Source organism: Gossypium raimondii, chromosome 5 (genome assembly GCF_025698545.1).
Source record: "Gossypium raimondii isolate GPD5lz chromosome 5, ASM2569854v1, whole genome shotgun sequence".
NCBI classification, from domain to species: domain Eukaryota; kingdom Viridiplantae; phylum Streptophyta; class Magnoliopsida; order Malvales; family Malvaceae; genus Gossypium; species Gossypium raimondii.
The window spans coordinates 6,086,533-6,109,023 of NC_068569.1; the positions used below are offsets into that span (position 1 = coordinate 6,086,533).

General features: G+C 32.9%; 2 protein-coding genes and 1 long non-coding RNA gene across 4 annotated transcripts; 2 read left to right on the top strand and 1 right to left on the bottom strand.

The window, feature by feature from the left end:
- The first annotated feature begins 1,315 nt into the window (after positions 1-1,315).
- LOC105768899 (transcription factor LHW) lies at positions 1,316-6,847 on the top strand. 2 transcript variants are annotated; one of them, XM_012589154.2, is made up of 10 exons: positions 1,316-1,994; positions 2,965-3,150; positions 3,253-3,334; positions 3,532-3,573; positions 3,649-3,708; positions 3,794-5,299; positions 5,402-5,503; positions 5,734-5,847; positions 5,941-6,066; positions 6,284-6,847. In XM_012589154.2, the coding sequence occupies exons 1-10, from the start codon at positions 1,900-1,902 to the stop codon at positions 6,461-6,463; spliced, it is 2,493 nt and encodes an 830-aa protein (XP_012444608.1). In that variant the 5' UTR covers positions 1,316-1,899; the 3' UTR covers positions 6,464-6,847. The 2 variants fall into 2 exon arrangements, with proteins under 2 accessions (XP_012444608.1, XP_012444610.1); XM_012589156.2 differs by lacking the exon at positions 1,316-1,994 and adding an exon at positions 2,708-2,869.
- A 5,593-nt stretch (positions 6,848-12,440) lies between these two features.
- Positions 12,441-19,141, top strand: LOC105768898 (serine/threonine-protein kinase Nek5). The gene is made up of 14 exons (XM_012589153.2): positions 12,441-12,900; positions 12,971-13,037; positions 13,130-13,195; positions 13,327-13,373; positions 13,485-13,530; positions 13,621-13,701; positions 13,778-13,820; positions 13,957-14,006; positions 15,169-15,250; positions 15,323-15,372; positions 15,869-15,942; positions 16,157-16,208; positions 16,325-16,990; positions 17,073-19,141. Exons 1-14 carry the CDS (start codon positions 12,803-12,805, stop codon positions 18,813-18,815), a joined length of 3,165 nt encoding a protein of 1,054 aa, XP_012444607.1. The 5' UTR covers positions 12,441-12,802; the 3' UTR covers positions 18,816-19,141.
- A 1,383-nt stretch (positions 19,142-20,524) lies between these two features.
- Positions 20,525-21,609, bottom strand: LOC105767605 (uncharacterized). Its single transcript, XR_008195787.1, has 2 exons — positions 21,442-21,609; positions 20,525-20,876 (listed from the first exon to the last, which is right to left on the bottom strand). It is a non-coding gene; the product is annotated as an uncharacterized LOC105767605 (long non-coding RNA).
- Positions 21,610-22,491: the final 882 nt, after the last annotated feature.

Genomic DNA, 22,491 nt, shown 5'->3' on the forward strand with positions numbered 1-22,491 from the left:
TAGAAATCAAATTGAGTGTTTCATCAATCGATTGAATTTTTTATTCAAAATGGATGTACAAATGATCGATTCAATAGAGGGTCAAAGCATGAATTATAGTAAGTAATGATTTTTTTTATTCTTTACCTGAGTTTTGAGTTTAGATATTATGATTTTTTTTCAAAAAAGTGGTCCATATTTTCATGTTTTTTTATATATGTGATAAACAAAAAATACATGTTTCATCTTTGTTTATTTGTGTATTGTGAGCAACCACAATAGCAAATATGCATAAAGGTTGGTGCGTTCATTCCTTTTGCTTCTTCTTTTCCTTTTTTTCTATGTGGTTATACTATTCTCTTCTCTTCTCTAAAGGTAACAAAAAAAAAAAAAAAATCCAAACTTTTGCTTCTTTTTAAACAGGATAAAATTGAATTTCATGGCAAAAATTTGTATTCTATTTTCATAAAATAAAATTAACTTTTCTCATATTAGTTGGACATCCATGTTAGCATTTAAAACTTATTTTAATTGTCACGTTAGATTGTCATTAGAGGTGCTCATGGGCGGTAGGCCCATAAAAAAATTTCTGCCCGGGTCCTAGGCCTGGGCCTGACTCGACCTGACCTGAAATATGGGCCTAAAATTTTGCCCAGGCCCGGCCCGGGAAAAAATCATAAGCCCGGGCCCGACCCGACCCGGCCTATTTTTTAATAAATACAAAAAAATTGTTTTAAAAATTAAAAAAAGTATTTTAAAAATATTTTAAAATTAAAAAATTTAAAAAAATATTTTAAAAATATTTTAAAAATAAAAAAGTATTTTAAAAACGGGCTGGGCCGGGCCCGAGCCAAAAAAGTTGTGCCCGAGGCCCGGCCCATTTTCTAAACGGGCCTCTTTTTTTGCCCAAGCCCATATTTCGGGCTTATATTTTTACCCAAATCCTCCCATATTTCGGGCGGGCCGGGCCGCCCAGCCCATGAGCACCTCTAATTGTCATTTGGGAGGTAACAAATCGTAACGGCAGAATAATTATTTCGTAATAAAATAATAATATAAGTAACTAAAATGTAACCTGAGGCAAAGTGACTATTTTGGTAACTTATCCTATAAAAAAATCTTAAGTTTATAATATTTTAATTAAATATTATCAAAAATATATATAAATATAAAAATTAAAATATAAAAAATAACATCAAAATATTATGACAAATAGAGTACAATTCACAATGTATCAATTAAATTATTAAATAAGAGTACTAAGGTAATGAAAACTTACCCCTTTTTGGGTATGTACAGTAATTTCAGCTAACTCACAGCCGATTTGTATAAACCATCCCCCCTTCTGCACTTTATCAGGAGAGAAGAGAAATAAAACCTGAAAGTGAGCACTCACAAAACTGGGAAACCAAAAGCACATCCAAGTTTCAACTCAAAACAGCGACATTACTTCATTAAAGAAGAAAACAACGAAAGAAATCCCAAATTCTCTTTCAACTACTTCTTTGATTCTGTCTATTCTTTTGTTGTTTCTTTCGGCAGTGTAAAAGAATGGAGCAAATTTTAGCTATCTTCAAGCTTGAAGCTTGTGGAATCATCTAGGAACCACACCAACACCAACAACAAAAAAGCTCTACTCATTTTTTGCTTTGTTCTTTTCTAGTTTTTCTTAAACATAAACAAAAGGTTGATGGGGAGGGGTTGCAGGAGGATGATAGCAGGGAATTTGGATCCAGAAAGAAAAAGAAGTGGTGGGTTGAGAACCAAGCAAGCTGGGCGAGGCTCTTGCAGAGGAAGTTAGCTTTATTTTCTTTCTTTTTTTATGAATGTGAGATATTATAAAGACTGAATCTTCACTCGTTTTTTGTTGGTTGCATTGCCTGCAATATCTGTATATTTTGAGAAGTAAGAAAAAAAAATATGAGTGGTTTGTTGAAAGAAGCTTTGAAGTCGCTCTGTGGGGTGACTCAGTGGTCTTATGCTGTCTTTTGGAAAATCGGCTGCCGGAATACTAAGTAAGTTTTCCTTCTTTCTTGTCTTTTTTTTTTCTCTTGGGTCTGTTTGGTTGTGGAGAAAAATGAAGGAAAAAGAAGAGAAAGTTGGTATTTTTCTATAATGCTGTGCATGTTTTTGCTTTGGCCTATTGCTCTAATACTTATGTGAAGTTTTACTTAATCTGACTCGTGCCTGTATCTTTATTCTGAGCTTTTTAAACCAATTGTAAAGTACTTTCTTTTTTCTCATGATGGGTTAAAAAAAACTGAACTTTTTCTTAACGATTTTCTTGGCAACCAAACAGATGAAATCCAGCATAGATGAAAATCTTATCTTGGGGTAGTACTTTTGGTCTTGAGGTGCTAAACTTGTTTTTAGACATGTTAAAGTTTGGTTGGTTCCACTCATCTTGTAATATATATATATATATATATATATATATATATATTAATTCGTAATCTGAAGCTGCTTTTTTGTTTTTGGAACTTCATGCTTTGGATCTTTCTGTTTTGTCGTAAAGAATCTTAATGAAAAAGTAGATTTGTAATTAAGTTTGGCAAGATCACAAGAAACCCTTTTTTATTGGACCTGTATATTGCTGAAAATTCCAATGATTCAATATTTTGCTATCATTCGTTTGGATTCTGTGGCCATATTTTTACCTGTTTCAAATATGGCAAAATTTCTATTTCTAATAGTGCCTGACTATAATCTCCATTAGTTGCTTTTTTTTGTCATGGTCTGTTTGGCTTCTGGAGAAAATTTAGTGAGAAAAAAAACAATGCTAGAAACTTACTTATTTCCCCCAATAGGACGAGATTTATCGGAAATTAATGAACTATCTGCATTTATTTTCTTTTGTCATCTCCTTTGAATATCAACAGCCGAAAGCATGGTGTGGGGTTTATGGTTTAACTTTTGGCATTATTTGCCTAATGGAGTGTCTGTATTAAGAGTTTAATGATGATTGTGTATTTTACACTTTTGCAGGTTACTAATTTGGGAGGAATATTATTATGAATCTACACTGTCAGGACTTCAGAACCCTGAATTGCGAGAGTGGGGCGAATGCTGTGGTTCAGACACTTCCTCTCAGCTTGGTTGCCAACCATGGGACAAAGTTGGTTTGCTGATTAGCAAAATGATGAATAATCGCATTGTTATAGTCGGCCAAGGGTACACGTCTCTCCATTTTCCAGTTTGCAGATTAATATATTATATTAAAGTCAATTTCCTTTTATGCAATTATGTGAGGCACTTTTTACTGTTGTTTTTCAGGTTAGTCGGCCGAGCTGCATTTACCGGCAATCATCAGTGGATTCTTGCAAACAGTTACATGACAGATTCTCAACCCCCAGAGGTACTACAAATTTAGCCTCTGAAAAATGGCCACAACAGAAAGTTCTATCTTGATTAAGAAGAAATGAGGATTGTTGCCTTATGTGACGACTGCATGATTCTGCATGTACTAGTTTAATGAACATCCTAGTTAACATATGCACCAAATATTAAACCTGACAAACTTTGCATAACTTAAAGTTTTGTGGATGCTTCTAGGTTCTAAATGAGTTGCATCTCCAGTTTTCTGCCGGCATGCAGGTTGATAACTTCTGCTCTTGCTTGTTATTTGCTTATTATCTCCTTGCTTCATTATTGAACTTTTTTCCGTTGCAGACCGTTGCAGTTATTCCTGTTTTTCCTCATGGTGTTCTTCAGCTTGGGTCTTCCACAACTGTACGTACTAATCTATGTTTGATTTTATTAAGCCAAAAATATGTTAGCCGCCTTTAAGTTTAAGTAATTTTACCTGCCCTTCCAGATTATCGAGAATATGGGATTTGTGAACGACATAAAGAGCTTAATTCTGTGTTTCGGATGCATCCCTGGATCTCTTTTCTCCGACAGTTGTGGAACAAGTGAATGTGTTGAGAATAATGGGATCCCTATTTCTTTGGAAAAGCCCGTTTCAATGGATTCAGCTGGAATTTATTGGTCAACGAATTCCTCGATTTTAGTTACTGAAGGCTGCAACCGACAGAGCAATTCATCTCAGGCTTCGGGGATTGTTGGTGAATCATCCTTCCCCACAAAACAGATTCAAGAAAACCAGACTTTGTGGCTGAACCCTCATGTTTCTTTTTGCAACTCGCAGTCCGAGTTCAATTGTCAGCCTGTAATTGGTCAATCAGCTGCCAGTTATAGCAACTTAAAATCAATGGAGAAACTGATTGTGTCGGATACTGGTCTGCAAAATCATGTTACCAACAGCACTAGTACATCAAATAGTCAAAATAAACCAAAACCAATCCCGGACATTGTCCCAAGCTTGGAGAAAGTAGAAGATGTTACTTTATCCATCCCGGCCAATCAATTATCTAGCATTGCCATGTTTTCAGGAGTTTCTAATCAGGGGCATGATTCTGAGGATTCTAAGTGTAGTCGAGCTGATGTGGTTTCGAACAAAGAAAGTAAGGATAATGGTTTGTTTCAAGCACCTAATATTTCATTGCTTCCCTTTGATGATGGCTTAACTTTTAGCGAGCAACTCCCAATTAAAAGTTTCAGTACAAGATCACCGAATTCTAAGTACGAAGATGCATGTATCAAGCCGCCATCAGGGGATGACTTGTTTGATGTGTTGGGGGCTGATTTAAAGAGTAAACTACTCGATGGGAAATTGAATAATGCGCTTTCTCAGGGACCAGATTCTAAGATGCAAAATTTAGAAAAGGATACTTGGGTGTTTAGGGATATGCACAATTTGTATTCTGATACTTTTACAGCTAACGAAGGGATAACAGACCGGGGCACTCATTCTTCGGTGGTTACGGATCATCTTTTGGATGCTGTGGTTTCTAGTGCACAATCCACTGCAAGGCAGATATTAGATGATGATGAGTCGTGCAGGACAACATTGACTAATTTTAGTAACTCAGTGCAATTCAGTTCTCCAACCTTTGGCCGGGTTAATATTTTCAATCAAGTGGAAAGGGAGTTACATGGCGGCCTTCCTAAGTCGTCGTTAAAAGGGGGAACTCCTCCATCCGGTTCTTTTCGATCTGGCTGTAGCAAGGATGATGCTGGGACTTGTTCTCAAACTACTTCTCTTTATGGGTCTCAAATCAGTTCATTGGTTGAGCTGGGTCATACTACAAGGCACAATAGCAGTCTCTCGACCGCATATTCAAAGAGGAATGATGAAACAAGCAAACCGAATCGCAAAAGGCTAAAACCTGGAGAAAACCCTAGACCGAGGCCCAAAGATCGGCAGATGATACAAGATCGAGTGAAAGAGTTGAGAGAAATTGTACCGAATGGAGCCAAAGTAGTGCATCTTTAAACTATTGACATACCTACATCCTTCTTTAATATGCTTTAGTGTAGTAAACAATTTTGTTAATGACCTCCCTTTAATGTGATTTAACAGTGTAGCATAGATGCTTTGCTAGAAAAGACAATCAAGCACATGCTTTTCATGCAAAGTGTAACAAAGCATGCAGACAAGCTAAAACACATGGGCGAGTCTAAGGTATGGATTTTATCTTTGCTTGTAGCCTAGTTTCTCTATTATCCAAGCCTTTAAGTAGTCAATAGATCAAGTTCGATTGCTTATGGCAAAAGTCGAAATATTAGCAAAACTTGTTTGACCATTTATCCAAAGCAAGTGTTGAGTAGAATAGATATCACAGTGACATTTTGCACAAATGTTTGACCATAATCGGTTTAATGCTAAGATGTTACTCTTGTTTGAGTTCGCAGATTAAGGAGAACTTCAAGGGAGGAACAACATGGGCATTTGAGGTCGGGTCACGATCAATGATCTGCCCTATTATAGTTGAGGATCTGAATCCACCTCGTCAAATGCTTGTGGAGGTAGCAAGTCTTATACTTGTATCTGAAGTTGACTTACACATGATGTACCTTTTCTTGCTCCATCCACGTGACTGCATTTATGTCCTGTGACAGATGCTTTGTGAGGAACAGGGTTTCTTTCTGGAAATAGCGGACTTAATCCGGGGAATGGGATTGACCATCTTGAAGGGAGTTATGGAAACTAGGAATGACAAGATATGGGCGCGTTTTGCGGTGGAGGTATCCAAAAGCTACTGAATTTTAGGCATTAGTTGAAAATCTTATTCTATAGTTTAAGTTCATGCATTTGCCGTCCATCAGGAAAGAAAACAATGCATTTAGAGTTTAGTCTGTACGCGCACCAATAATGAAGAATTTTGATGTGTATTTTCTTCATAATGATTTGTTTCCACTTTGCAGTAAGATATTTCTTTAAAATAGATAGTTTGGTGTGCAGGCAAACAGGGATGTTACGAGGGTGGAGATATTTATGTCGCTTGTTCGCCTTTTGGAGCAAACGGTAAAGGGCAGTGCATCATTGGCCAATGGTTTGGATGGCAACAATATGATGGTTCAGCAATCATTTCCCCAAGCTGCCTCTATACCTGCAACCGGAACAGCCAGTAGCTTACAGTGAACCAGCTTATTGGGTGGTTTTCGGGTTTAGATATGTTGAGAGCGAGCCCTAGCTTTGCTCGCCATGACTAACATACAGTTTGTAGATTTCGGTGGTTCCAAGCTGACCCTTTTAATGTTTCATCTCCGGCTTGACCGACCACTGGGGGGGGGGGGGTAGATTCATTCATGGAGTGAAATTTTTCTTAAAACAACTTTTATATGACACTGTTTTTGAACATGGAGGGTTTTCTTTAAATGTTTTATAACTTGCGACAGTACTGAAATTCTTACTTTCTGCTAATCTTATGTAATTTGCTGCATTATCCTTGCTGTTTAATGGCATTGTATGCTGGCCCCTGACCTTCAGTGTGAATTTGATATGAATATATCGGCTCTTCTAGTATCAACTGTAAATTATCACCCAAGCATTTTGACTTTGCCAACAAATTCAAGCGCCACCAAGAAAGTAAAATCACGTCATAAACTTTTTTATTATTATACACTCAACCCTATACAATAACATCTCTTATTCAGTTTAATTTTAATTAAATTATTTAAAACAAACATTGAAACTTACTTAGGGATTATTGTAATAAATTATATAAAATATTAAATGAATCAAAATATGACACAAAACATCACTTAAAAAATATTGCAATTGTGTATTCTAAATTAAATATTATTTAATTCCAGTTGTTTGAATGAACCCTACTCTGTTTTTTCCTGTTTCTTTTGAATAGTAGTGTATTATTATTATTTTAGTAAAATAAATGGTTGTCTTTTGCAAATGAGTTTTTTTGTTTCACTCTAAAGTAATTCTTGAGGGAACACAATTATTTAGTCTCTTTTTTTTTAAAAAAAAGAATAAAAAATTAAAAGGAAAAATCATTTTAAAAAAGAGAGAGTTATAATTGTTGAAGAATAGCATGTGGAAGTGAGTCCAGCCAATAGCGAAACAGTTTTATTTTTAGGCAAATTGGACCACTCAACCCACGTTTATAATATCGCACACAATCTTTAACAGCAACATGCTTCCCTTTGGGTTTTAGCCTTTTAAGGCTGCCTGTCCTCACTTTCTCTGTCAATGCCCTCTACTCCCCAAACAAAATCTCTTATTATTATTTATTTATTTATACTATTATTAGAGTTTACCATTGATAACTGCAACTAAAACTAGTAACAGATTACATGCCTGTTAATATAAAAATCAAAGTAAATTGGTGTTGTTTATTAAAAATTTTATTTGGCATAGTTAATAGAATAATCGACATGGTATGTCACATATACCTAATACTAACGTATAGAGACTAATTTTTAATAATAGAAATCGATGAAAATTTTGACAGAAAGATGTAAAAAATTAATTATCCATTTTTTTAATAGAAAAATAAAATGCAATTTAGAGAGTAGAAAACCTTCAAACTCTAATAGTTGGGATGTTTGTTGAAGAGACGACCCTACTACCAATAATTTGTTTAGGGGTAAGTTTTGGTACATTGATGAGGAGAAGTAAATATTATATTAACCATTGGCTTCTTTTTGGGGGTATTTTCCCTTGCTTTTAGGCAAGCCTTTTGTTTCCCCCAATGGCAGTGGTGTGGTTAGGGTATCCAAGAGATTAATTCCCCACTTAGATCCTTTCCTTTTTTGCCTTTTTCTCTTCTACTGTTTTATTACCAGCAATAATTCCATTTCTTAAATTTAATTATGTTGCTGTTGGTGACATATCCCAATTTCATATGATCTGTGGGACTAACAATAGGATTAGACCTCAACTGAAACTTATGCATTGTATTAACCTCTTTTTAGATTCTCTTTCATTCATAACAAAATCTTCCCTGTCTCTCCAATAGTGCCAAACAAGAGTTTCACTTTACAATCAATTACTCTCATAACCATCATTACACGAATCAAATAGAAATGTGGATTTTGAAATCATAGTTAAATTTGTTCCCTTTAAAATGACACTTACTAATAAATCTCAACTCCAAGAAGACATTTCAATGGTTAAATTTGTAAATTGGAAATTTTCAGATAAAATATCCAATATCCTATCTTCTTAAAAATAATATGATACCAATATAACATCTTTTATAAATATATTAAAGTCATATAGTAAATACTGCATTGTATTTACATTCATTATAATAAATTTACATTCTCGGATGAATTTTTTAAATTTTAAAATGTTTATAATTTCTTTTTTGTTCTTTGCTAGTAGATTTTAAATATATATATATATATATATATATTCATTTTTTGAACATTTAAAACAAATATATTTAAACCTTAAACACATAAATGTTCCATATAGCCAACATAATGCGAGTAATTTTCTTTTACAGCAGAAAATCCCTAATGTATCAAATTTTCAATCACGAGATAATAAGCATCCAACAACAATAATTTCAAAATTAAAATATTAAATTTTAATCAATTCTAATTTATTGGAGGATTTGTATTAATTAACCTCTAAAATTATTATCCAAACACTATGTTATGAATTTAATACAAAATCAACAATCCAAAATCATTCAATAAAAAAACTAAATTTTATATAAAATCCTAATCTATTGTAACAAAAGTCATAATCCTAATTTTCAATAAATCATGAAAAGAAAAGAAAGAGTTGTTACCAAAATGGGAGACCAACATGAAAATATTGAACGATTAAACATTTATCTTGTAAAAATTCTAGAGAGTAAGAGAATAAAAAATTAGACAAAAATGAAAAGTTTTAAACGAAAATAAAAAAAGGAGGTTTTTGAATTTCTGGGAGATCATTTATTTTATATAAAATATTTTTTCAAAAATTTGGTGGGATCAATTTTTTCTAAATTAATATAACAATTATATAATAAAATAAGTACTATATTTTTGGGTTCAATTGATCCACAACCTTCAACATGATTTTACTATGATAATCAAGTATTCACCACCTACAAGTATAATCGTGACTAATCTTCTCATCGTTCTTCAAAAAGTAAACAAGTAACTATAAAATAAATTTTATTTTCATGAGCGAAAATAATTTATATTTACAATATCACATTTAATTTTGACCCAATCATTTGTATTATTTAAATGCTCGCAAATCGCAATTAGTTGCTCACTTAATAAGACAACTAGCGAAGTAAAAATCAATAAATCAACTGAACAAAGACAGCTAAATACGTTCATTAGTTTTGGTGTACAAATCATTATTGGCAATGAAGTATAGTACTTAGCTCCTCTTTTGTTTATAGCTAAGTTAATAATAAAATGGGATCATAGCAAGAATAAAGACAACCACTTTATTAGGGAGCAAAAGTTTGTTCACTATAATTGGAGTCCTTTATGAAAGACAATTCGTATAGTAATTTTGTAACATAATTCAGAAATAATATGTTACTTGATTCATATATATTTATAGGAAATTAAATGAGAAGAGCTTTTAACAAACAATTATAACAATTTGATTTCTATTTATTTATTTACGTTGGATAATTAAGCTAATCAATTATTATGAACAAGTTTATTTTATTTAGTTTAAAATAAACTAATTTGTGAATCGTTTAAAATTTATTTAATAAACCATTTGGGACCCTATTTATTTTATTATAATATAATTAATATTTTTATAAAAAATCATATTTATCTTTAAAATTAAAGATTATATTTAAAAAATATTTTTTTAAAGTAGTGTTTTAGTGGGAGTTTTTAAAAAAAGGAAGGTTATAATAAATTTTTAAAATATATAAATACTTTCCAAGCAATGTTTATTAATTTTTAAAATGACTTTTTAGATTTTTTTTCCAATTAAATATTAGTATAAGATTGAATCAGAATTCAAAAGAAAACATATGTATCGTCCACACACAGTCGCCAAAAAGAAAAGAAAGGTGGTGGGGTCAGACGGGAAAGACACGACCCAAGATGTATGCGTCATTTCCCGTAGCACATGTGCGCATGTTAGCGAAGAGCAAGGTGGGGAATAATCCAGACCTGGCAGGAGCGGAGCGTGGGAGACAAACTGGGCCAATGGCAAGGCGCCATCTAAGACATCCATGTCAGAATTATTTAACATAGGAAGGAAATTTATTCTTCTAAGAACCGGTGCATGTTAGTACTGTTACAAAGAGGGAGGGGAAAAGCTGCATCCTGCTCAAACAAAACAACGCTCCATCTTTCCATAATGATATATAACATTAAAAGCTTACCATTATTCTTTTATTTATTTAAAATAAGGTTTTGCAAGTCACTCTTATCTCCTGCTAATCATTGCTTTGGATTTCTCAACTATTTTGGATGATGTAACTTTTTGCTGTTATTTTTTAATTAAATGATTTTTATATTTATTTTAAGATTAATTATTTAAGTTCAGGATAATTTTTATAGTGTAAACATAAATGTAATATGATAAACTTTATTAATTAAATTTATGGTCTTCATGCATTGTTTATCATCAATTTGATAATACGATATTATGGGATAACCATTATAGTAACAACTTTTAAAATGAGAATAATGAAAATTAAAATAATTTTAATCATTAGATAAAAATAAATAATTTTAAAGTTTAGATTTTGTATTTATATCGTATTAAAATAAAACCAGCAATATTCAATCTTTCCTTCATTTCACCATGTAGTCGAAGTCTTAGGATAAATTTTTTATAATCTTTACTTTTATATATATTTAAAAAATTAAAATGAAAAGTAAAAGATTAGGGTTATTAAGATGAATCAATTTAAGTATTAGGTGTTTATTTTAAATCATTTATTTAAAAATAAAATTAAATTCATTTTAATTCTCACTATTCACATTTTTAAAGTTCCCACTATTATCTGTTATGAGCCATATAAATTATATATCCATAAAAAACAATGAAACTGAATACAAATAATTTTAAAAACGTAAACGTCATTTTTCTTGCTTTAAGAAATCCCAACAATTTCTTTTTTTCAATTTTGTCTGTAAGGAAAAAAAGAAGAAGCCGAAAACATTAAAACTTTGTGCACTGCCAACTACATTAATTGCTCCCGCCTCCCATTAAAATCCACTAAAAATATAATATTAAGCACAACAGAAAATGTTATTCTATGGGTAAATTCCACGAATAATTACTCAACTATAAAAAATTTTTATTTTAGGCATACAAAATGAGAAAATTTCAATTCAAGTATCCACGTTACATAGTCATTTTAGTCACTCCCATTAAAATCACAAACGACAAGTTGACATAGAAATTAAAAAAATCGATATAGTTTAGACCTCAAATTTTACAAATTATATCAATTTAGTCATGATTTTAAAAGTTTAACTCTCAAAATTTATAAATATTTTCAATTTGATTCTAATTCTAAAAAATTGAAAGAAATGTATAAAAGTACATAAATATTTTTTTAAAAATATAATAATAAATTAATATTAATATTAAATAAAACAAAAAAAACTCTTCCCCACTCCTCGCCACATGACTTTGAGGGTGAAGACCTTTCGCTACGAAGATTGATGAATGTATTGAGAAAGCAATAGCTGTGTGTGGAGGGACCGGGGTGGGGGAGAGGGATGGGATTGGGGAGTTTTTTTTTTTTTTTAAATATTTATATACTTATTAAAATTTAAATTTATTATTATATTTTTTGAAAGTATTTATGTATTTATATATATTTTTTGAATTTTTAAAATTAAGATCAAATTGAAAATATTTATAAATTTTGAGAGTTAATTTTTAAAATTATGATTAAATTGATATAATATGTAAAAATAAGGATTAAAATTATTATCATATCAAAAATTTTAACTGTCACGTTAACTTGATGATTATGATTCTAATGGAATGACTAAAATAGCTGAATTATGTAACTAGGTACTTAAATTATAAAATTTTTATTTTAAAGTGCCTAAAAAAACATAATTGGATGGGTATATGTATAGTTTATCTTATTTTTATTTAGGTTAGGTATATTACAACACTTTAATGTTTATTAAATTCAAAGGATTCCAAATCAATCCCATAAGCTCCACCTCTCAGCCCACTTTCCCAAAATAAATAATTAACTAATGAGAGAGTTAATTAAGCTGTTCCTTTGGTTAACTATCTTGCTTAGTTACTTAACCGCCTTTCTCTTACTCTACAAAATTCCTAACTGAAAAAAACAGCTTCAAATTTGTTCTCCTCTTGTTTCCTGCTATAGAATAGAAGTGAAGTGAAGGAGAAAGCTTCAGAGAACTAAATAGCACTGGAAAATGGAGGAGAAGATTTCGATGTCTTTGAAGAATCATGATTTTCGTTTCTTTATTTCGTCTTGATTGCTCTTTTTGTTTGTTATTTTGATTTGGAAAAAGAAAAAGAAAAAGTAAAGAGTTAAAAGCAATGGAGTCTCGAATGGATCATTACGAGATCATGGAACAGATCGGCCGTGGTGCTTTCGGCGCTGCCATTCTCGTTCACCACAAATCCGAGAATAAGAAGTAATTTTCTAATTTCTCACTTTCTGGATTTTTAATAATGCGTTAAATTTTGTTTTTCTATAATTTCCAGGTATGTACTGAAGAAGATCAGATTGGCGCGGCAAACGGAGCGTTGCAGGAGATCGGCACATCAAGAAGTTAGTTTAATTTGTTTAACTAATTCAATCTGTAATGTTAGAAAGTTTACGTTTTCCAGTTTATAACTTTGTTTGACTTTTGTGGAATGTAGATGGCACTTATATCACGAGTCCAGCATCCTTACATTGTTGAATTTAAGGAAGCTTGGGTTGAGAAAGTAAGATACGATCATAGGATACTACTTTTTTTGTTAGGAATCTCGAGTCAAAATCTACTTTTACTTAATAGTTTTTTTAATTTGTGACTGGCCTTTTTATGTTGATTTTGAGTTTTTTTACTGTAATGCAGGGTTGCTATGTTTGCATTGTTACTGGATACTGTGAAGGTGGAGATATGTGAGTTTCCTAGCTTGTATGGTGAACTTTGGTTCAGAGCTTTTTGTTCTTCAACATCAGCAATTTTTGAAATGTGTCAATATTGTTCCTTTTGTTGTTCCTTTTTAACAGTGCTGAATTGATGAAAAAATCTAATGGGGTCTATTTCCCCGAGGAGGTAATCTAATGCCTTGTTGATTTTACAAAGTTATTTTCTTCGTGAGTTATGACTTGCAAGTTAACACCCATGACTGTAAACGTTGTGCAGAAACTCTGCAAGTGGTTTGCGCAGCTTCTTCTGGCTGTTGAATATCTGCATTCAAATTTTGTTTTGCATCGCGACCTAAAGGTATTGTTTTAAATTTAGACTAGCCTTTCTGGTATCATAATGATGTATGGGCTGACTTTGGCACTATATTTTTCAGTGTTCCAATATTTTTCTTACCAAAGATCAAGATGTCCGCCTTGGTGAGTTCGTCTTTTCCCTTTCCTTATTGTTTTTTACAGGTTCCTTCTCCCACATTTCATCCTTGAGCTATATTAGATATCCTACATAATTTCATATTGTTATCAACAATTTTATCCCTGGTCTGTACTGGTTTAGGGGATTTTGGACTTGCCAAGACTCTGAAGGCAGATGATTTGGCTTCCTCGGTATGTACCATGTAATAAAATAAATTTTTTATATGCTTTTTGTTTTTAATCTTTTTCATCCATCTCCAAGGATGGAACAGATTTTTGGGTTCATTTTTCTATATTAAGCATTTAAGCTTATGCTGCTAAGCCTAAAAGTAGAGCTTTGTTAATACTTGTTTTCTGTTTGCTGATACCTCAATTTTCCCATACGTTCTATAGCAAAAATCTTGCATCGAACCATGGTACTAATAAACTATCTAATTCATAAAATGCTCCAATTGTTGAGGAACTGATAGAATCGGAAATTAATATAATTCGGTGTGCCACAGCTTGCAAGATGATCATTATAATCAGAACAACCAAATGAACATAGATAATCACTTTTTTCTTCAAGGGAAGAATTAAAATGAAAAAAAATTGATTATTCTTTTTAGCTTATATTACAATTTAAGGGGAGGAGATGTCAATATTAAGTCTCAAACTTTGGATCTTAAGGTGCTAACTCAGAGTTTCAATCACTTGCTTTTTAGAGTTATTAAAAAATAAAAAATTACAAAAAAATCAATTGTTAATTCTGGGATTGATGTTTCAGTTGCTGAAAAATTGAGAATACATGCATGTATGCAACTTCCAGTTACCAAGCTTATATCTGACGGTTGGATAGATGTACTTTTGAATGGCAAGTATTATTATTATTATTGATAGTGGGTTGGGGAGGAATGTCTAGGGTTTGATATCACTACATCGATAGCTTAGATGACATCACCTTGCATTAGTAGTTTAACATAAAAAAAAGAAGCTAAAAACTGCAAAAGGATATGCCATATTAGTAAGTGTACGAAGATGAACAGTATCTTTAGAGTTAGATTTGTACTCCTCAACCCCCAATACCTGATACTCGGAACGTTTGGACAAAAGCCAGTGGGAAGGAGGGGGTTGAAACTTGCATCTTCAACCTCCAATTGTGGGGGGCTTGACAATGACCACTAGTCTACAACCAGGCGTACTTAAGCCCTTTTATTGACGACCAACCATACTTGGACCATTTTCAGTGAAGACAAAATTTATATACCTTTGATATCATTTTTTTTCATTTGTTTATTTATTTTTCCTTATATAAGAATATGCTAATTATTTGTAGTTTCAGTGCAATTTAATAGTTGTTTTATACATGGCTCAGGTAGTTGGAACTCCCTATTACATGTGTCCTGAACTGCTCGCAGATATTCCTTATGGTTTCAAGTCTGATATTTGGTCTCTGGGTATGTCTTTTCCTAATTATGTGTTTGACATGGGTAAATCTTTTTCTTTTTTAACCGCTTCTTGTTGAACAGGGTGCTGTATGTATGAGATGGCTGCTCATCGCCCTGCTTTTAAAGCATTTGTAAGAGTTCTCACATTTCTTTTGGTCGAATCTGTTTCTTGTATTCTGGAATGGGTTTACATTAACCCTTCTTTTAGGTGTAATTATATCCATTTTGGCAAGTAGCGTGTATTTCATTTGATATTATATTAAAACAAGAAAACTCTAAGAGTTCTAGTTTCTCCCTTTTATCTTGTTGTGGAATATTCACCATTAACAAATGTAGCAAAACTTTGTATCTGTTGTTTATCTTAATTAGGAACAAGCAGTAATCCTGTTCTAGGTTCATAACAGTTTCCAGGAATTAGTCAAAAAAAAAAAACAGTTTTCATGAATTCAATGCTCGTCTCTTTTAAACAGTGCTTTAAAGTGCTTATGGTTGTCTGCTTGACTGGTTTAAAGTAATGTCCTTCTCTCATTTGAGAGGTTTTCTGCAACTGCTAATTTTATGCTTCCACTAGCCACGTAAATGATGCAATTTTAATTTGAATAACTTTTATCAAACTTCTTGTTCTAGGACATGGCAGGGTTGATAAGCAAGATAAATCGTTCCTCTATTGGCCCTTTGCCTTCTTGTTACTCTCCATCCTTGTAAGTCTTAATGTGCATTTTAGAGCTCACCATTGTTTGTGTGCATGATGACCTGAGTATTCCGCATAATTTTTTATGCTCTACTAATGCTCTTATATCCTTGTCGGTTTTTCTTTTGCTTTTAATTATTCTTTCACATACCATGTTTGGACAAAGTTAAGGTCTCTAAATCCTTAGTACATGATAGTTAATTTGTTTAATGTTACACACACAGGAAAACACTTATCAAGGGCATGCTAAGAAAGAATCCAGAGCACCGACCAAGTGTAAGAGTTTTTTGTTTAAAGTCTGAGAATACTTTTTCAAAAAAAAAAAAAAATGGTCTAAGAATTCTACATCTGCAAGACTTCGAAGTAACAGTTTGAATTTCAATCTTGATTAGGCATCAGAGCTTTTGAAGCACCCTTATTTGCAGCCATATGTTGATCAGTATCGTTCATCCTTCAGCTATCCTTCAACAAATTGCTCCTTGGATAAGCATATTTCCACTGGTCGTGAATCTCGTGATAATAGGAAAAATATGGCCGAGAGTCAGAGCAGTAATAGCTCATGCAGTGATAAAGATAGTTTACTTTCAAGTGACAGAAACACTGCCACAATGGTTTCAAATAGCAATAGTAAGGCCACTGACAGAGATTCAATTTCTAATGATGAAGAAGGAAGCACTGAGCAGCACCTGCCAAGTAAAGAAGAGAATGGCCCCATTGTTTCCACAGGCAAACTTGATGAAAAAGGAATGACGAAACCTTCTTGTATGGAACAGGGATCTAACGTTCAATCAAAGCAACCAAAAACCATCAGAAATATAATGATGGCTTTGAAAGAAGGGAAAGTAAGAGAAAGTGGTTCCCCAATGAGAGGCAGCCGTACAAAATCTGCAGGTGGATTGACTCAAAGAAATAATGTAGAGGCATCACCCAAAGTTCTCAAACCCCCTGCTCCCAGTCCGAGTTCAAAGTCTAATGCAGATACACCAACTGTTGCTTCAACAAAATTGCCATTAGATTCTGCAAAAAGGATACCAGGATCACACCATTTGAAGCACCAGGTATGGCTTCCAGTAAGTGTTCCTATTTAAATCTATTATGTTATCAATATCCTCGCTTATTTTGCAAGATTCTGCTATCCAGTTTCCTTTAATTGAATCCTCCCCAAAGGCCAAACCTAGACATGAAGGGATTCCTCAGCCTGCGCCTGGGACGCATGTTGCTGAAGATGGACTACCTTCTAAGCCTAGGCAAACAACTCCTCCTTCCAATGTTGCAAGAAGATCACCTATTACTGGAAGAATAAAACATGCTGAAAGTGATGTTTCAAATGGGGCAAGTAACGGACCAAAGTTAGGATATAGTGAGATAAACCAGGAGTGTGAGGTTATTCCTTGTCAAATGCTTAATGGTCGCATTGCAAATGCTTCTAGGGGTGTAAAACCAGAGGCTGAGATAGCTCTAATGGCAGGTACCAAGGGGGCGCAAACAGATAGCAACAATTCTGCCTCATCTTCAATCTCAATTCAAGCATTTGAGGTATGTGATGATGCGACAGCCCCTTTCATCGACATGACAGAACAGGTGCATGATCACGAGACAATCACCGACATGAAGAGCTTGGAATCATTTCCACCACACAGCTCACCTGCTCTGAAATCAGACAAGCCTGAAGTTCTTTTGAGAGAAAGCTTTGGGTATGACCATAAATCAATCATGTCTTCAACTGAAGAGTCTGGTCCAACCAAGGATCTTTTTCATTTTAATTCAGTTGATGCAAAAGTGAGTCTGAATGCCCCTGTGGACCTTCCAGGCGCGGTTTCAGAAGAAATGTATGTTCATAAAGATGATTCCACTTCAAGCTGGACAATTAGCAGGCATGATGCTTCATTAATTCAGACAAGTTATATCAACGATGCTCCTTTAAGCGGAGTAAATAGAAGGGATGGTCTCCTTATAAGCGACACAAGTAGTAGGGGTAACACCTCAATAAGGAGGCCGAGTAGCGGTGATGATCCCCCTATAAGCATATTAAGCAGCTGGAATGATACCCCGATAAGCAGGTCAAGTAGCAGGGATACCCCTGTAAGGGGGCCAACTATTGAAGAAGATTTCCCCATTATCAGGTCAAGTATTAAGGACGAAACTGTGTCAAACGGACCTAGTAGCAGACTTGATATGATGCACCATTCAAATCTTTCTTCTGCATCCAGCAGCGATGACAAGTTCACTGTGATGGAACTTGTCTCATCAGTTGCAGGAAATATGCCTTGCAGTTCCCAACCAATTTCTTCTACCCAAAAGAACACACAGCCAGAGAAAAGAACAAATGAGCACAACCCAACAATTGAAAAACCAGCAGTGACCTCTCCTCCGGTTTTCGATGATGTTATACATGTTATAAGGCATAGTAGCTTCCGTGTTGGCAGTGAGCAACCGGGGATGGAAAAAGCGGAACCGGGTGTGGATGTTGGGAATTTCATAAATGTAGTGAAAGATGAATTGAACATGAGAAACATGACTAGTCCAGTGACCCTTAAGTCACCAAGTTCAAAATCAATTGTTTCAGGTTATGACGGTGTTAAGGAAGAAGATATTAGGAACTCCAATTCCTCATCTCTAGAATCTGGTTCAACAGAGGTGGTGAAGGAAGAGGAGACAGCAGAAAAAGAAACATTGGATGTCAAGTGTGATAGGCAAAGGGCAGAGGCACTTGAAGGACTTCTAGAATTGTCTGCAGAGTTACTGCAAAATAAAAGACTGGAAGAGCTGTCAGTTGTTTTGAAGCCATTTGGGAAAGACAAGGTGTCCCCAAGGGAGACAGCCATATGGTTGGCCAAGAGTATGAAAGGGATGATGATTGAGGACTGTCGACGGAGTTCATGAATCATTCCTTTTTTTTTTCCCTTTTACATATCAAGGTTGGCGGCCGGATCAATTGCAATTAAACGCATTTAGTGCCTGTTTCATGAATTACTGTTCCTGGGTAAGCTTTTATTGCCTGGTTTATTCACATTGATGTCGTAAATTGTAAGTGTTGGCTTCTTAATTAACCATTCATATCTCCTTTCACCATTCCCCACATGTATTTCTGAAAGAACAAATCAGATGCTGTGTTTTCACTTCAGTTCTGTAATTCTTTGAGTGCATTTTATTGCTGCTGTTGTTGTACATAGTTGAAAATACGAACCAAGTAAACTTCTTCCTAGACACATGATATGGATATGCTATATAGAGTGCAATTGTTGGTTATGGTTTTTATTAGTTATCTGAACCCATACGATTTGTGTGAGTAAAATTCTATTCGATTCGAAAAAATTAAAAAAAAATTCAAATTTCGAGTTAATCGAATCAAGTTATTCGAGTTATTCGAGTCAACTCGAATAAGAAATTTTGGATTTCGAGTTCGAGTCAAGTTAAATTTTTACTATTTGAATAATTCGAATAACAGATTAGTATAAATACCGTTTTGATCCTTGTCAATTTTGAAAATGAGCAAATTGATCTCTCTTAACAAAAATCAAAATAATTTTCAAAATTTGAAAATAATTTTAAAATTCAAAATATTTATAAAATTTTAAAATTATAAATTTTAAAAATATATCAAAATTTAATAAAATAATAATTATAAAATCAAAATAAGGGACTAATTATTCAAGTTTATCATACTAAAAATTTTATTTTTTATTATTTGGCTTTAAAACATTTTCAAATATATATTATTTCAAATTTATGTGTTCTAACATGGAAATAGTTATATTGTACAATATTTTAATTTAATATTATTAATTTTTATAATTTAACTCAAGGTTTCACTCGATTTGATCGAATGCTCACCCCTAATTCAAGTTATCCGAAAATCCAAATAACAAAAGAAAAAATTACGTCGTTTTGATAAATGTTTACATTTTCTAAAGTTAAAAGTAAAAAATATCAAGTTGCAAAGTTACGTTGTTTTGATAAATGTTTACCCATTAGTGTTACTTTTCTTCCTGAATTGCCCCACTCTCCTTTTTTCCTTTATTCAAAATTAATCTAAAAGCTTGTACTTTGTCTACTAGTAAAATAATCGATCTATGTAAACGGAACATTAAGTATAAATAATAAGATTCGTTAATTCGACTTGACTCGAAATTTTTTGACTCAATTTAAAAAAAATTCAAACTGAGTTCGATTGTTAAAATATGATTCGTCAACTGGACTAACTCAAAATTTTTTGATTCGATTCAACTCAACTCGATTAAATACTTACCCTTAGATACGAGATCGCAATCCGCAATTACTGTCAGTAAAATTTTATTCAACGGTAGAAAAAAGAGATGTAATATTCTGAAACAAAAATCTTAAAAAAATAAACATTATTGAAGGGTAGAAAGGAGAGTCCAAGGAGTAGGATGTGTTTTTATTTTGATTATCAAATTACATAAACTTTCAATTTCATTGTTATATTTTGATAATTCTCTATTAAATCATTAATGGGATGATAGTGTGATATTTTTAATTATACAATAAAATATTTTATTTTGAGAATTTATAAATTTTATTCTAATTTTAATCTTCTATAATTATAAATTTGATTAATTTGAGCATCAATATGAAAAGAAAAAACAGATAGGTTATAATCAAATATAAAACATCAAAAATGAAGAGAATCGAGAATAATGATTTTAGCAAAACATCCTACCCACCTTTGTTGAAGATGTTTGTGTGATGGCCGTCTCTTCAAGTATAGCTCTACATGAGTTTGGATTTAATCATGTTTTTTATTCCACTGGTAATCTGTTTCTGTTAAAAATATGAAAGAGACTGCTTTTATAGTTGTAGTTTCCTTGTGGATGAGGGAGAATTTAGGGGCCGCAGGGAATTTCTGCTATTTCACCCCCACTTTTGGTCACTGTTTAGGTCTAATAATAAAATGTTTGCTTAGCCAAAAACCAAAAACCTCACCTGCATCAGACATCAAACCCAGGCTGTTTTAATGTCTAAATTACAAAATACTCCAAACATATTATTTCATTAAAACCCCATGCATATGTAGTGGATACATTGGACAAACGATCGAGATGAGGACTCCCTTCTTTTCCCCATGAGTAGTTGGATCATCATTGATGTCAAACGCATATGCGTTTACCATTTACAATGCTACACTTAGGACTCGGCCCTGGCCTTGGCTTTGGGCTGCTATCCTTTTCTGCACCACTCAAACCCCACCCCCACTTTGTTTTAACACTCAGACGCATATACCATTAATATCTCACTATCAAAATACTCAATCTAGCATTTAAATGAATCACTTATTCAAATATAATCTTTACCCACAACTTACAGATTGAATATATTTAGATACACGAAAACCAAATACTTAATATAAAAAGATTACCATAAGCAATATATTAAAGATGCAATTTTAAGGGAATTCACTAACAAAATATCACAAAACACAAGGATGAAGATGCAATTTTAAAAAGATAAAAATTTTGTATAAATTAATTAGTAAGCAATTTGATCTTACTTAGGGCAACTAGTGGTCGAGCTGAGGCAGGTGCAGTGAAAATAGCCAGACTGAAAAGCAAGAGAATGCAAGCTATAAGAAATGCCTTCTTTTTGGGCATCATTCATTTCCTTCCTCTAGTTGTGTAAATAAAACATTCTTCCCTCCCCATTTTATAGGCAGTTCTAAATTCAGAGTTTCAAGCTATGATGATATCAATGTATGTCCTCAAATCATAAAACTATTTGCATTTGACTACAACATTTTTAATCACCCAGTTTTCAAATCTTATTCATTATAGAATGTTATCTTTTAGAATAAAAAATATTATTGTTTACCAATTTTTTAAACTTAATATCACTCTCACTTTGAATAATACCCAATACATATATAAATGTCCTGGTAAAAATGGAATCAAATTTCATTGCTTCCACCTTCATCTATTAATATATGCTTTTCTAGTCAATTAAAACTTCTCTTTTGAGTTTGAGGTTTACTTCAATCAAATATAGCTCTCCACGACTTCGACGTCCAACTCCTACATCCCTTCTCTATTCTTTTATTTGAATCTATCTTAATATCGATATTAAATTGATTTTTCATTATCAAATAATTTTTTTTAAGGTTGAGTTTATATTTAGTGTTCAATTTAGTATTTGAATTTTATTGCCCAAACTAAGTACTTATCGAATTGACCATTAAAGTCAAGCACATGTACTTAATTAAGATAATTAAAAAATCTCAAGAAATTGAATATATTGATGTTCAACATCTATTTAAACGAAATCACTATCCATTTGCGTCAACACAAGAAGTAAAATATTTGAAATATACACAGCAATATTGACTACATTTAATACAAAACAAAAGGAAATATCCATTAATTAAAGAATAAGAAAATAGAAAGATGAAGAGTTTGCGTCAAACTGTCCCTTGACACTTTCCATTGTACAACATTTCTGAGTCTGTTTCAACAACACAAGATTGAAAACCATTTTGCTCTCACAGCAATAGCTTCAGCCTCAATTGGAGTATCAACTTGTCTAAAACCAGCCTACGGCCTGCAACAAT

Excerpts from the sequence above, each read along its gene's own strand:
- LOC105768899 (XM_012589154.2), top strand. The coding sequence starts at position 1,900 with ATGAGTGGTTTGTTGAAAGAAGCTTTGAAGTCGCTCTGTGGGGTGACT. Across the intron at positions 1,995-2,964 it reads ATCGGCTGCCGGAATACTAA|GTTACTAATTTGGGAGGAAT; the intron begins GTAAGTTTTCCT and ends ACACTTTTGCAG. Across the intron at positions 3,709-3,793 it reads AGCTTGGGTCTTCCACAACT|ATTATCGAGAATATGGGATT; the intron begins GTACGTACTAAT and ends CTGCCCTTCCAG.
- LOC105768898 (XM_012589153.2), top strand. The coding sequence starts at position 12,803 with ATGGAGTCTCGAATGGATCATTACGAGATCATGGAACAGATCGGCCGT. Across the intron at positions 13,196-13,326 it reads AGGAAGCTTGGGTTGAGAAA|GGTTGCTATGTTTGCATTGT; the intron begins GTAAGATACGAT and ends ACTGTAATGCAG. Across the intron at positions 13,374-13,484 it reads TACTGTGAAGGTGGAGATAT|TGCTGAATTGATGAAAAAAT; the intron begins GTGAGTTTCCTA and ends CCTTTTTAACAG.